The sequence below is a fragment of the Vigna unguiculata genome, chromosome 9 (assembly GCF_037176805.1).
Source record: "Vigna unguiculata cultivar grain cowpea cultivar isolate G323 ecotype 2 chromosome 9, ASM3717680v1, whole genome shotgun sequence".
Classification (NCBI taxonomy): domain Eukaryota; kingdom Viridiplantae; phylum Streptophyta; class Magnoliopsida; order Fabales; family Fabaceae; genus Vigna; species Vigna unguiculata.
In genome coordinates, this window is record NC_140800.1 from 554,784 (window position 1) to 570,018 (window position 15,235).

At 33.6% G+C, this 15,235-nt stretch overlaps 3 protein-coding genes and 1 non-coding gene across 5 annotated transcripts; 3 read left to right on the forward strand and 1 right to left on the reverse strand.

The window, feature by feature from the left end:
• Positions 1–2,077: 2,077 nt before the first annotated feature.
• LOC114195929 (dihydrolipoamide dehydrogenase) lies at positions 2,078–7,647 on the forward strand. Its single transcript, XM_028086376.2, has 15 exons — positions 2,078–2,490; positions 2,948–3,094; positions 3,197–3,331; positions 3,488–3,596; positions 4,015–4,139; positions 4,330–4,455; positions 4,534–4,614; positions 5,262–5,324; positions 5,420–5,494; positions 5,578–5,656; positions 5,731–5,831; positions 6,036–6,149; positions 6,717–6,830; positions 6,988–7,059; positions 7,167–7,647. The coding sequence occupies exons 1-15, from the start codon at positions 2,191–2,193 to the stop codon at positions 7,212–7,214; spliced, it is 1,689 nt and encodes a 562-aa protein (XP_027942177.1). The 5' UTR covers positions 2,078–2,190; the 3' UTR covers positions 7,215–7,647.
• A 1,284-nt stretch (positions 7,648–8,931) lies between these two features.
• On the reverse strand, positions 8,932–9,716 carry LOC114162565 (large ribosomal subunit protein eL29z). Of its 2 annotated transcripts, none has more exons than XM_028046494.2 (3): positions 9,569–9,716; positions 9,366–9,469; positions 8,932–9,234 (listed from the first exon to the last, which is right to left on the reverse strand). In XM_028046494.2, exons 1-3 carry the CDS (start codon positions 9,669–9,671, stop codon positions 9,151–9,153), a joined length of 291 nt encoding a protein of 96 aa, XP_027902295.1. In that variant the 5' UTR covers positions 9,672–9,716; the 3' UTR covers positions 8,932–9,150. The 2 variants fall into 2 exon arrangements, with proteins under 2 accessions (XP_027902295.1, XP_027902296.1); XM_028046495.2 differs by having other exon boundaries at positions 9,573–9,681.
• Positions 9,717–11,458: 1,742 nt separating this feature from the next.
• On the forward strand, positions 11,459–13,901 carry LOC114195906 (small COPII coat GTPase SAR1A). Its single transcript, XM_028086351.2, has 3 exons — positions 11,459–11,768; positions 11,866–11,997; positions 13,298–13,901. Exons 1-3 carry the CDS (start codon positions 11,640–11,642, stop codon positions 13,616–13,618), a joined length of 582 nt encoding a protein of 193 aa, XP_027942152.1. The 5' UTR covers positions 11,459–11,639; the 3' UTR covers positions 13,619–13,901.
• On the forward strand, positions 12,762–12,883 carry LOC114164938 (small nucleolar RNA snoR83). The gene has a single exon (XR_003599672.1). It is a non-coding gene; the product is annotated as a small nucleolar RNA snoR83 (small nucleolar RNA).
• Positions 13,902–15,235: the final 1,334 nt, after the last annotated feature.

The following is a 15,235-nucleotide window of genomic DNA, read 5'->3' on the forward strand; positions in this document are numbered from 1 at the left end:
ACAAAGAGAAAGGAGAACAAGATCAACGGTGAACAAAGAGAAAGGAGAACAAAACTTATGACGAACAAAGAGGAACGAGAATAATCTATGACGCTTAAACAAATGAAAATGATGAATGATGCGTGAAAGGAGGGCGAATATTAAAGAACACTGCAAAATCGCTGTGGGGAGTGTACAAGGTGAAAATCACAATGCAATGGGGATACAATACACTTTAGTGGTGCGAAGAGGCTGATAGCGAAAAAAGTGGCAAAGAAACAATGAAGAAAGGGTAGTGGTGTAATGTGTTGTTGGGAATAGTCCAAGTGAGTTAAGAGTTTCACATTTGATAGGATAAACAAAATTAAACACTATATAAAAATAAGGGTTAAATATGTTTTTGGTCCCTCAAGTTTCAGCGAAATTTGAAATTAGTCTTTCATTAAAATTTTTGATCAATTTAGTCCTTCATCTTTAAAAATGCGTGAATTTAGTCCTTTTAATCAAATTTTGTTAAGTTTATTGACATTTCAAACGCATTTCATGATAGTATTTGAATTATTTACATCGTTTGACACATTTTTGCTTCAATGTTAACTCAAATATTATCATAAAATGCATTTAAAATGTCAAATAAATTTCATAAAATTTGGTAAAAAGGATTAAATCCATGCATTTCAAAAGATGAAGGACGAAATTGGTATAAAGTTTCGAAGAGGGACTAATTCTAAAATTCACTGAAACTTGAGGGACTAAAAACATATTTAACCCTAAAAATAAAAGTCCATAACACAATTATTTTAAAGTTTTGGGATAAAAATGGTGTCATAACCCATATATAAAACAATATAATCCAGCGTGTGCTTCATCAACTAAAAGACAAGAGAATAATTGTGCATGCGTAGGGAAGTGAAAAAGTAGAACATTTTTAACTCTTATCAATTATTTCATGACGGTTAAGTTATCAAATCGTTGTGATTTTTATGTTCCACGACAATTTTAGGTCAAACCATCATGATTTTTTAAGCTTCACAACGGTTTCTAAGAAATCTATCATAATTTTTCAAAATTTTTATTTTGTTGTATATTACGAACATGCCATCACGTTTTGGTTTCACTATGTTAGCACGATAAACATCGTAAATCAACTTTGTTGAAAAAACTTTTTACACTAGTACAAAGTGTTTACCTAGTTCTCAAAATATTTATTATAAAGATAATAGTTAAAAAATTTAAAATCAAAACATCAATATATATAATTTGGTAAAAAAATGAACCATCTAAATATTTAAATATTATTGAATAAATACCATAATAATTAAAAATATCAATATATAATTAAAACTAGTAAATAACTCTATTAAAAAAATTACAAAAAAATCGTAGAAAAAATAAATAAAGTATCGTGGGTTACATATATAATTCTATGTTGTTACTCAACTTATTTACATTTTTTAACAACATCTTTATATCTATTTTTTGAATAAAAATAGAATAAATTTGTGTCTTTTATAACGAAAAATTGTGGCAATATAATTGATTCAAACCATTTGAATAAGTTGGTTTGGTTCGGTTCTTGAAAAAAGAAAAAAAAATCATACATTTAAGGTAAATCATATTTTTATAGAGGCCTAAATATCTTTTTGTCCTCATTTCTTTTTTTACCGAATGTTTAAAATGGTTATCATTTTCGCAATTCGTGTTTTATTTGATCATTTTCTCTTACGCTGTTTAAATCATTAACGAAGCATTGTTCAATTTATTACCACAACTATACAATACACGTAATACACCCTAATACCAAATCCTAAATCGTGCCAAATATACAATGCTCCGTTAATGATTTACACGTTACAAAAAATGATCAAATAAAACACAAATTGTAAAAAATAAGTATCATTTTAAACATTAGATAAAAATTAGGACCATTTTAAACATTATGTCAAGATGAGGACCATCCGCAACAAACTGCGAAAGGTAAAAATTAAGCCTTTTATAAAAGATATTTTTAGCTCCAAAAGAAAAATAAAAATAAAAATTATGGTTAGTGAAGTTGGAAGTTGGAAGTTGAAAGACACATTAATTAGTGAAGACAAAAACAATCAGAGAAGAAAGTGGGTTATCCCTCTGCACTCCCAATTTTCCTCACTTCCTTTCTCTCTCACACTCACAGAGAAGCACTTATTTTCAGGATTTCTGATTTCCTTCAAAATGCAATCATCCATTTCTCTCTCTTCTTCTTACGCTTCCACCGTTTCGGGACAACGTCACGCTTTTTCTCTCTCCGATGGCAGCCTCATCCCTTCGACTATCCGCTTCTGTGGTCTCCGCCGCCAGGCATTCACTTCCAGTTCCCTCAATCACCACTGCCGACGGCGCCGGCAGCACTCCGCCGCAGTGACCGCCGCGCTTTCGAACAACGGTACTGGTCCCACATTGTTCGACTACGACTTGCTCATAATCGGCGCCGGCGTCGGTGGACACGGCGCCGCGCTTCACGCCGTTGAGAAGGTACGCTCAGCGCTTCTGCTTCCAACATTTGGATCACTGAAAACCTTACTCTAGAGCGCGCGCTCTGTGGAGTTGGATAGTTCAGCTGAATTTTGTAATGAATTAGAGGAGTTAGTTTAATTGAAGCTGAAATAAAAGTTTCGTTCACTCTTTTTATGTTTTGATTACAGTTTTGTGCTAACTTTAAAGTTTTACTTTGTTACTCAAAGTGTATCTGTTTCCCTCAGTTTATTTTTTAACTTGTTTATACGTGAGAAATGTTGCACCAAATAAGTATTTGGCGCGTAACCTAGATTAACAGCAAACAGCGAAGCTTTAAAACTTAGAGGACTGAGCTGAAAAAAAGAAGAAGATGAGAGACAAAATGTATTTTAGCCGTTAATTAATGAGTATATTGCGTATTGGTAAAGTATTATGTTATTTGAAGAAGTTATGAAGCGAGGAAGTGGTTTTGCAGGGCCTGAAAACGGCCATTGTTGAGGGAGATGTGGTTGGAGGGACGTGTGTGAATAGGGGCTGTGTTCCTTCTAAGGCACTTTTGGCTGTGAGTGGTCGTATGCGAGAGCTGCGGGATGATCATCACTTGAAGTCGCTGGGTTTGCAGGTAAAAGTATTGTGTTGGAATTGAATTGTGTTTAGAATTTTAGAATATAGTGTGCATTGCGGCAGAGAGATTGGTTGTATTATGATTAATTTGCTATTTTAGGTTTCTGGTGCTGGGTATGACAGACAAGCAGTTGCTGACCATGCTAATAATCTCGCTTCGAAAATCCGTGGCAATTTGACCAACTCTTTGAAAGCTCTTGGAGTGGATATTCTCACTGGTTTTGGAACCATTTTGGTAAATGACATGTGCTCGGTGGTGTGAAAGATAAATAATATTGTGATTGCCTTTGGAAATTGAATTATTTGGGGCAAGGCTTGACTTTTGACCATAAAAATGCAAAATGGCAATTTTAAAATATTTGTCTGCTGCCTTGTCTGTGATTCCATGCAGGGTCCTCAAAAGGTGAAAGTTGGCTCTTCCAACAAAGTGGTAACTGCAAAAGACATCATCATTGCTACTGGGTCAGTTCCTTTTGTTCCGAAGGGCATTGAAGTTGATGGTACGCCGTACACTACATGTTTTATCTTTTCTCTTCATGACGTTATTGCTTTATGCTAGCATCTCTAGTTTTACTTAGGGAAAGGATTTGATTATAGGCATATCTTCCTGCTACCTGAAACTAGGATGTACAATATCATCTATGAGATAAGAATCATATCAGGCCACTAGTGGCATAACAAGTAGAGTGCTATCAGTTATAAAAGCAGTTAGCACCCAATGGAAAAAAGAAGCGATCAATTTGGCATTAGAGAGATGTTTTGATGGATAAGATATTAGACAGTAGTAAAATGTGTATAAGGAGAGGGAGATCTATATTCACTTATATTTTTAGACTGTTCGTCATGTTTACTGTTTTTTTTTTCTGTCGTAACTTTTATTTAGTTTCAAGTGAAACCTCACCAAGTATATACATTCAGGGAAGACTGTGATTACCAGTGACCATGCACTCAAACTGGAGACTGTTCCAGATTGGGTAGCAATTGTAGGAAGTGGCTATATCGGCCTTGAATTCAGTGATGTTTATACAGCTCTTGGAAGTGAGGTATTACTTCTCCAGTCTTCTTTTTTCTCCTTTCACCGTTGTAATTTTTTCATTAGAAGAACATGCGATAGTTTGCCCTTTTTTCAGGATGTTTGAATGCTTTTTATATTATTTCATTGTTCGTAATAGATAGAAACCTAATTAGTGCATGAGTGATATAGTTGCTAATAGTAATAATAATATACTGCAGGTTACTTTTATTGAAGCTTTAGACCAGCTCATGCCAGGATTTGATCCTGAAATTAGCAAGTTGGCTCAAAGGGTTCTCATAAATCCCCGGAATATTGACTATCATACTGGAGTTTTTGCATCAAAGGTAATCACATCTGGTGATTTCTAATATATTATTTTCTTGGGTAGCTCTGAACTGTCAGTCATCATCTCCTCTACATAGATCACTCCTGCAAGAAATGGAAAACCTGTCACGATTGAGCTCATTGATGCAAAGACCAAGGAACAAAAGGACACTTTAGAGGTACCCTAATGTTTTTCCTTAATGCTTTTAATTAATCAGTTAATTCTTATCTTTTCTCCCACACAAACACTAATTAGTAAAGGCTGATTGGAGAACATGTGACCAATGAACACACTCTTATCTTTTGTCGTATTCATAGTATAGTAGGACACTCTTAATGCAGCATGCTCTCACGCTATGAGAGACCTTGTAATAACCAAGATCACATTTTCAATATCCAAGTGGTTAATATACTCAACTTCAATAAATCATAACTGTACAGCAGTAAATGTGCATGTGGCTGAGAGTAACTGGAACAGAAGTGGTTAATAATCAAGGATTTCACCTTCAAGCTTTTTGAAATTTAATTTGTCTGTGTTTAGCTTTAGTGGCTGGTGGCTTCTGTATCCCCATTGAATTTTGTAATTCAAGCTCAAATTCTTCGACATTTGAAGTGTTAAGGATGGGATTTGCAAGTGCCGTACCAAGGCAGCTTTCTGGAAATTCTCAATTGTAAATGACATTTCCAATTTTTTGCAATCCATCCATCTATGTGTCTTCCCATCCATATGTGCATACATGCATGCACACCCACCCACCCACCCATGCCTTTACATTCATGTTTAATTACTGACTTCTTAAAAGCTGATGCTTCTGATTTGCTTTAGGTGGATGCTGCGCTAATAGCAACTGGAAGGGCTCCTTTCACACAAGGTCTTGGATTGGAGAATGTATGCCTTTCTAACTGAAATGCCTTTATGTTAAAATCTTTTCCTCAAAGGAAGTGATTGGGTATTTGGATATTCTTCTTTACTTCTTCCTGCAGATTGATGTTGTAACACAGCGTGGTTTTGTTCCTGTGGATGAGCGCATGCGAGTACTTGATGCAAATGGAAACCTGGTTTGTTTCAAAAGTTTCATGTACGCATTATTTTTTCTTGGTCTGACACATTTTTACTGATTTAGGGTATGATGGAATGATAGGTTCCTCATTTGTATTGTATTGGTGATGCAAATGGCAAGATGATGCTTGCTCATGCTGCCAGTGCGCAAGGAATTTCAGGTAAGAAACAAGTAATTTTGCTTGTAATATTTGAGTCATTTGCTTCCTTTACATAATAAAAGGTTGTTGAATAGTGGTTGAACAAGTCACTGGAAGAGATCATGTGCTCAATCATTTAAGCATACCAGCTGCTTGTTTTACTCACCCTGAAATCAGCATGGTTGGATTAACCGAGGTATATAATATTTTCTTTTTGTTTATGTTGCGGCTTCCACCTGCTCCTTTTTTCATTCTTTCATATGCATGGCTATCTGTCCTCTCCTCTGTTATTCTGCTCTGTTACTCCCTTTCCCCTTCTATTATTTTACATCCAAAATTTCTTCTTGTTGACCTTCACTCAGATGAACTCATTAATTATGCTTAAACCCATTATATGCAGCCTCAAGCAAGGGAGAAAGGAGAAAAGGAAGGTTTTGAAGTAAGCGTTGCCAAAACAAGTTTTAAAGCTAACACAAAGGCCTTAGCTGAAAATGAAGGGGAGGGTCTTGCAAAGGTTATATTTCTGTTTCTTTTTCCTTCATTCTCTTATTCTACAAAAGCTTATTTGGGTTGGATTGTAAAGGAAATGATGTTAAAACATCTAAATTTTTAAATTCTGGTTAGTGCAATGATTTTTAATTGTGATTATAATAGGGATATTTTTGGAAAATTATTGATCCCCTTGCTAAAAATTGATTTTGTTTTCTCGATATTGTAACCATTTTACAAGCTTGAATAAAGTGAGAATGGATTTTGTCAAACTACCCAAATATGATTGTGGACTCTCCCAAATAAAAACAAACTGTGGGTCTTAGCGCACTTGATTTTTAAGATTGGGATGCTGTTACTGGGACTGACGGATTTTATCCTCACATCCCCTACCCCGCCAGATCCTAATAAAGGTCTCTTGGTCACCAAAAATAATCTGAAGAAATTGGACCTAGCAGTTAGAGGCTGACTATGAGTTATCTACAAAAGATTATTACTTTGGTGATATCAATGCTATTTGGTTTAGAGCAGGAGTCCTGGCTTGGTTCTTTATCAGCTTCTTTGTTTACTTTTTTACGCTGTTTTCCTGCAGTTGATATACAGGCCTGACACTGGAGAGATACTAGGAGTTCATATTTTCGGGTTGCACGCAGCTGATCTCATCCACGAGGCATCCAATGCAATAGCATTAGGAACATGTATTCAGGTAAATTTTCCCTTCCAAAGCTATGAAATGTGAGAGCCTGGGATTTGGTTCTTAATGATCGCCTCTGCTACACTGACAAATAAATAAGGTTCTTCATGCCGTAAGGATCTTTTTATCCTTTATGCCTGTCTGTATGGTAACTCCCACATCAATGCAGGATATAAAACTTGCCGTTCATGCTCATCCGACTTTGTCTGAGGTGCTTGATGAGCTGTTTAAATCAGCAAAGGTGAGTTAATCCACAATTTACTCCCAGACTTGCACGTTCATACACACAAATAGTTAGTTACGCCTGGTGCTTTAGTACGTGCTCTCCTCTTCAATTACTAAAATCAGGTTAAAGCACAAGCTTCTGCACCAGTAAAGGAAGCAGTTGCAGTTTAATCTACCCTGAGTATCCGCTTTACGAGAGTTTCATGTTCATGTACAATGGAGTTTCAATGCATTTCACGTCTTCTGGCGGAATACTTCAACTCATTCAGAATCCAATAAAAGAAGGAAACCGATAAAAGGAGGCTCAGAATGGATGAGTGCCGCATATATTATTTTGTTGGCATATTGTTAGTGTCCGACAAAGATTATATTCCTTTCTCACTTCAAATACTCGTTTTCTCCAAGTTGCAGCCTAGATGCCGTCATGTTCAGTGTGTAGCAGTTGCCTATTTTTCATGTTCCCGTGCCTTTGCGAGTAACCTATTTTTCAGTGTTTCAGTTTTGAGGCGAACATAAACTGTCAATTTTTCTTGTATGCTCGATCGTGTTATGAAGTGACTATATAACGCAGTCCCCATAAAGCAATTTTGGCCTACATTTAGAATTTTCTGCCTCCATTCTTTAATTGGTATCGATCTTTGCCGGACATATGATATGCCAAGAAGATGGCGAAGCACAGTGATGAAGTTATTATTATCATGATTTAAATCTTTATGAATCATCTAAAATATTGTTGTCCACATGTTCGTGTCTGATTATAAATTATCATATATTTTAAATACTATCATTTTTAAATATATCCTTAACACCAATTAAAATTAATGTTAATGCTGGTCTGCTGTTCAAATGAGGAGGTTAGAAGACACATTTGTCGAGTCGTCAACTTCATACATCAACCATTCTACAACAGTTGTAGCTCAAGCCACAAATAACATGCCATTGCTTTTCTAAATTTTTTTTCTCTAAATTTTTATAGAGAAGGTTCACCGAACAAACCTTATTCCTTCACACAACTCAAGTAGGGATGTAAAAAAACGATACCCACGATTACCTCCGAAATCCCTACTCGTGCTACTTGATGTGGGTTAAGGAAGGTTTGTTCAGTGAACCTTCTCTATAAAAAATTAGAGAAAAAAAATTAAGAAAATAATGAAATGAAAAATTTCTTTTGTTCAACCAACTCGGCATACAACTCAGTGGTTGTCTGTAAACCAACTTCACTTTATTCAACAATGGCTTTACTTCATAGCAACTACTGTAGTTGCGAAGGCATCAGGATGTGCTCCAATCCCCTCATCAATGGCATGCTATTGGTGGCTTGAGCTACAACTGTTGTAGAATGGTTGATGTATGAAGTTGACGACTATACATTCATTCATATATCACAATCACCAATACAATTACATTCTCAACCAGATGAATTTATACGCATCAGTCAGCGTAATCGTGAAAACGCTTCTTTAGGCTATGATGAGCATATCACAAATAGCGATTAAAAAAATTATGAAAGGACCTAGATATAATTTTGAAGCAATCGTTTTTCTCCATCAGAACCCTCTCCGAGCAATGACGAAAAGACACAAAAACCTCAACTAAAAGATTCAAATAATCCACGTTCAACACCAATTCAACAACTCACCTTGTTTCTCGGTTTATGCATTGTAAGGTGTAAAACTTCTTTTCAACTTGGGCCAAAATGGTTTCCAAACACACCCTATATAATCAGCCAGCCATGTCTCCTAAACCCTTTCGACCTTTTTCTCTTCCCAATTGAAACTATATCCAAAAGCATGGTGACATAGTGCTAAGCTAACCATTAAAAGCAAAAACAATCTACCTTCTCTTTCCAGAATTAAGACAACAAATATTCAATTCTCACCCACAGAAATGATTAAAAAGTTAACACTCATTCCATTTGATAAAAAGGAATGCAAGGGTCTTCTTCCACGGAAAGCAGAAAAACAAAATTATAAAAGAGTACTGCATTCTCTGAACAAAGTAATTATACTACTGAAAATTGATTTCAAACAAAGTTTACCGTTTAAAAGAAAAAAGAAAAAACAAAGCTTAAAAAACCCTAAAGGTTCCGTTAGAAAGTGCTGCCACTTTACTCTTCCTCGGAAGCAGTTTCCCCACTCTTCTTGTTGTGCTTCCTAGCGTACCTCTGATTCCTCAGAAACTTGGGGTCCATCTGCACCAATTGGTAGCAATACAAACGCATAAAAAAAAAACACAATTAAATAACCCAAAAAAAAAAATACACATCCGCATAATACAAGATAAATTTCAAAACCTAAAAATTTTAAAAAAAGAACAATTTACCCCTTTGGTGGAAGTGTGGCGATGCCTCTTGGGCTTCTTGATGCCATTTTTGTGGGCCTTGTAGGACTGGTTATGAGCTGTGTGATTCTTAGACTTCGCCATCTCTGCAATCAGAAAACGCAGAATGAGATATGAAAGGGGCAGAGAAAATTGCAAAATGCAGAATTAGAAGAACGTTGTGAGGGAAAATCGAATGAAAATACCAACAGAAGAGAAAGTGCTTGCACAGATGAGCCGGCTAGGGTTTTTCAACGATGGCTTTGTTGATTTATATACCGAGATGAAACCTTTTACCGTTTTTCTCATTAAATGACGATAATGCCCCGGCACAATCCACAAAAAGGTCGAAACATAATTATAAATGTGAAAATGTGTGATTTTATTTTAGAGTTATAACAACAGGGCAAAGATTAAAAAACTACTCTAAGTCCAATTACTTACAAATTAATTTTGATTTTATTAAATAAATATTTAATCTATTATAATTATAGAATATTTTTTATTACAACTATAAATACATTTTATTTTCTTTAGTGCATCTTTTCGTTTTAGAATAATACAATCCACAATTTTACTCTTTAGTGCTTATTCATAGGTTCGTATAGGTGTGGTTCAATTTGATGGTGGAATCACTTTATAGTTTTCTATTTTATAAGGTTGATTATTAGGTCTAATTATGTGAATGGCTACTTAAACAAGTTTAAATAAATAAAACTGAATAGTTTGAATTGTTTTTAAGATTAAATCAAAATTTGAATAATTGGGACTGATCAATCTATCTTGGGTAATTTCTAAACTTAATTCTTAGTTCAACCAAGTTAATATTTAGTTATTCGTTATTTTAAATTTGTTTTGGTTTTAATATTCAATTTATAATTATAAATCTTTGTTTAGTTTTACTCGTGATACTTATATAGTCTATTTAAAAAAAATATTGTAAAAAATATAAAAAACAATTATAAGTTTTAATTAAAAAATTACTTTCAAAATTTATATTTTAATTTACTAAACTGAAATGCGAAACATATCTGACCCTAATTCCTAAAAATCTTATACAAATTTAATTAAGAAATTAAAAAATAAGACAACTCCAATAAAAATTCAACAAGATATTAGTGAAAAAACTCATTTAACTTTGTCTCAATTTTTTAAAAATCGAAATCTATCAAAATGTGGTTACATCTTGTAATTATTGAGAATTTTTAGATTTTAGTTGTATTATAAAACGAAATATCTCAACTTCAATTGCATGAGAAGTTGTTTTCCTTAATTTTTAGAATTTGTGTCAAAAAGTTTTCATTAATTTTAAAAATGTCATTGGTATTTTTTTTATTTAATTTTTTTACAAAGATCTAAACTTCAATTATCTTTAAAATTCAAGTTTAAATAGTTTAAACACATTTAAGCTTCAGTTTTAGGTATACCCAAAGTCTAAACATCTGTTCAGGGTTATTATTTCTTAATCTATACTAACACAAAGCATTTAGTTCCTACAGAAGTGGTTTTCCTCCTTCCTCTGCCACTCCTCCTTCCTTATTCTTTCTTTGTTCTTGAGCACTTCCAACCAACGTCGTCGAACCCGATTAGCCATTGTTGTTTAATGTTGAGTGAACAATGAATGACTTTTCTTTTTTTCTCCATTCAATTTATTTTCTTGCCTTTTTCATTGAGTTTATGTTTTTCATTGACACTTCACAACAACAAAGGTGACTGCACTTGAGTCTTAATTGAGATGTTTAGTTGTCCTAATTTTTATACTCATTTTTAAAAATAAAAGACTAAATTAATTCAAAATTTTTCGTTAAATAACAAAAATATATTTAATTATTTTTTTATTACAAATAATTAAGGTAATATAAATTAAAAAGTCAATAAAAAAATGACCTAATACATAAAAAAATGTTATTGGTACAACGTAGAGAGAGACTTTGAATGAAAAATCACAATTACTGACCTCCATTTATGGCTGCCAGCCACCACCTACCAACCAACCTTGGTCCTTCCTTCAATCTCTTGTGGGAAAATCAAACCAAAAAGGGTTAAAATTTTAAAAAAATAATATTAACAAGAAAAAAAAACCAGTGCTGCATCAGTGTATTGCATTGCATTTCCACCACATGCGCAGACACGTGATCTAGGATCTCTCTCTCTCTCTCTCTCTCTCTCTCTCTCTCTCTGGGATCTGCTTCCGTCTCTTCTCAATTCCCATTCTTCATTTTCATTCCTCCGATCTGCGACTATTCTCTCTCACCCCAACACAACACACCACACATCATGTTCCTCTTCGACTGGTTCTATGGCATTCTCGCTTCCCTTGGTCTATGGCAGAAAGAAGCCAAGATTCTCTTCCTCGGTCTCGATAACGCCGGCAAGACCACTCTCCTTCACATGCTCAAAGACGAGGTTACCTTCCTCTCTTCTTTTCACCCTCTTCACAATTTTTTGTTTCTTCCCAATCGTTCAAAAATCATCTTTTTATAATTTCGATACTTGGTTGCAGAGATTAGTTCAGCATCAGCCGACCCAGCACCCCACTTCTGAGGAATTAAGCATTGGGAAGATCAAGTTTAAGGCTTTCGATTTGGGGGGTCATCAAGTTGCTCGCAGGGTCTGGAAAGACTATTATGCCAAGGTTATTTTTTTTTTTTAATTGCTTTAACCTCTTGATCTTTATGCTGGTCATCGATTTTTTATGTTTCTTTGGTGGTTATGAGCAATGGGTTGTGTGATTTTGGAGTTTCTGAAAGTGGGGTTTGTGTAATATGAGGCACTCCCAGTTGGATGGGATGGAACATGTAGCTGATGATAGGTTTTTGGGCTTTGTAATGGTTTATTGATTCCTTTTGTTTGCCTTTGTTTGCCCGATTGCTTTCCATGAGGTTGTGATGCAACCGACATGTTCATAACCTGGTTATTGTGTTTTTAGTTCCTTTAGGAACTTAACTTTGACTCTGTTTGGATAAACTTCTTCATGAACACGCTTATAGGAAAAGGAATTAAAGAAACATGAAATAAGTTTCTTTCATGCATAGGATAATAAAATCAGATTTTTGGCCATGTTCCTTCTTAATCATTTGTTGAGTTTACTAGCATTTCTACAATAATGTTTCTAATACATTGACTGGTTATGATTTCTTCACTGACCTTAAAAACCCAGCACCTACCTTTACTTCCATTCTGGCTTGTTCATTATGAAGTGCTAAATTTTCTGATGGGTGTTTTTGTTGATGAATTGTTGCTGTTTCCATAAAACTTTTACTCTGAACATTTATAGTTTGGGTTCTGGCTTGTGCAACTTTTTTTTCTGATTCTCTCTTCTGGTTAATAATTAGTATGACTCAACTGTCTGCTTGATTTTTCGCAAGTGCTCATGGATCCACCATAAATGCCTTCATAATCCCAGATGAGGCTCTTTGTATTTATCTGATTCATGGGAGGCAAAAATTAACTGTGGAAATTTCGCTGGTAGCACCTCTCAATCTTCTTGGAGGTGTTTACTAGTTGATTTCCTAACACATCCTGTTTTTCCCTCAAGAATGACAAAGAAATAACATGTACACAAGAGTGGAGAAACAATTAAAAGATGCCTAGGTTTGTGTACCAGGATGATTACCAGTCTTCCTAATAAATTGAATCATCCTTTTAAGCCTCAGAAGAAAATCACAATTGTAAATTGATGCATTCTTTCACTTTGAAACTAAAATATGAACTTCGTTTGGTCTATGTTGCTCATTATCTGGATTCATAACCTTTTCTATTCACCAATTCTGCTATATGTTTGATTCACCTTTCCACTATAGCTTCTTAAAGGCTGGTGGTGGTTTTTTTAGCATCAATAAGTTCTCCACCATAACTTGTTTTTTGGCATCAATGACTATGATGATGTTGTTGTTGTTGCATACTTGAGAATTCTGACATTGCTGTCTTTCCAGGTGGATGCTGTTGTATACCTGGTCGATGCCTACGACAAAGAGAGGTTTGCAGAATCTAAGAAGGAGCTTGATGCTTTGCTTTCAGATGAAGGTTTGGCAGGTGTTCCTTTTCTTGTGCTTGGCAACAAGATTGATATCCCTTATGCAGCATCGGAAGACGAGCTTCGGTATCATCTGGGCCTCACCAATTTCACCACTGGCAAAGGAAAGATCAACCTCACAGATTCCAATCTTCGACCCCTTGAAGTGTTCATGTGCAGCATTGTGCGCAAGATGGGGTATGGTGAAGGCTTTCAGTGGCTTTCCCAGTACATCAAGTAGAGTCTTTGTTCATTTGTATTTCCCCTTTTTTCTCTTCTCAACTAGCACTGTCTGCAGTTACATCAGAAGATCTTTTGACTTTGTTTCTGCTTTTGATGATTTTTGATTGGATTATTTGATACAACTGCAGTGATATTACATGATAAAATTTGTATCTTGAAAGAATTTTTTGGGGAATGTTCTCCTTTCAAATACTCGATTCTGTTGTAGGTTGGTATGACTTGGCAGGAACTATTAATAAATCTGGGAGAATCTTAGTGCCTTAATTTTCTTCCTTGTTACATATGAATGGTGGCTGAGTTTTCTCTTATTTCTATGGTTTTGATTTTACAAATAGGAATAGAGAAGTATTTTAACACATTGTCATTGTATTGTGACTATTTTTTTTTAAGGAAATCAAGGTTTTTCCAATGTCATCTTTTTCATTCATAAGGGTTTTTTATATTATGGATTTGATTATGCAAATGCAGAAGTATTAAGAAAAAGAAGATAAATAGAACGATAACTTTCATATACTTAATGTTTCTTGGTTAAAAAACTGTTAAAAGAATTTTTTTCACATAAATTCCAAAGGTGTAGAATTATTCATTGATTACCCTTGAAGACACCTTTTTCTGGCCAATGATTTTTTTTTCATACACATTTTTTGAATTTTACTACAGCACATTTATTTTTTGTCTTGTTGCATAATGAAGACATACACAACTTTCCAAAAGTAACTGATCATATTTTTGTTTCGTCACCATCCATTGTTTGAGTGTTTTGTTTTGTTTCTGAAATTATTATTATGACAACATTGTTTCCTAGTTCCATGTCAAACCCAATGACGCGTATCAGCCAATCAAAATGCAACGCTTGGCACTCTTCTTCAACACTTATTATTCTTTTTTATGTTAGAGATTGAGAAATAATTGAGAAGTTTTCTTACAAAATACATTTATATATTTTTCATTTATTATTTATTATGCTAAAAATTTGGGATTTAAATAAAATTACCTGATTCCTAAATAAGCAGGTTGTTTCAGGATGATCATGGTATAATTTAGCAAAATTAATTTGTAAAAATGAAAATTACATTCCATTTATATATTACTATTAAAAAATAATAAAATTATTTTTATTGTTATTATTAGAATTATAAAATTAAATATGAATAATTTTTATAATTTTATTTTCAAAAGATTTTATTTATTTTGTATGTAATTTTTTAATTAAAAAATTATTAAATTTTAACAAACGGTCCAATAAAAAAACAGTTCAAACTTAAAGAAACGACTATTTAAATAATAAAATTAGTAAAATAATTATTTTAATTTAAAAATAAAGAGTAAAATTGAAATAAAATATACTGTAAAAATCTTCTTTATATATATAGATATAAATAATTTAACATTATTTTTAGTTTATATGAAAATTTTAATTCATTATTTAGAAAATATTATATTAAGTGTAAATATTTACAAATATCTTAAGAGAATCTATACCATAACATTCACATAATAGTTTTATAGAATTTAATTAGAATAAACTCTCAAATGACTCTAATATTATATATATATATATATATATATATATAAAATTCAATTTTAGAACTATAACTTAAAAGAGAAAAACTAT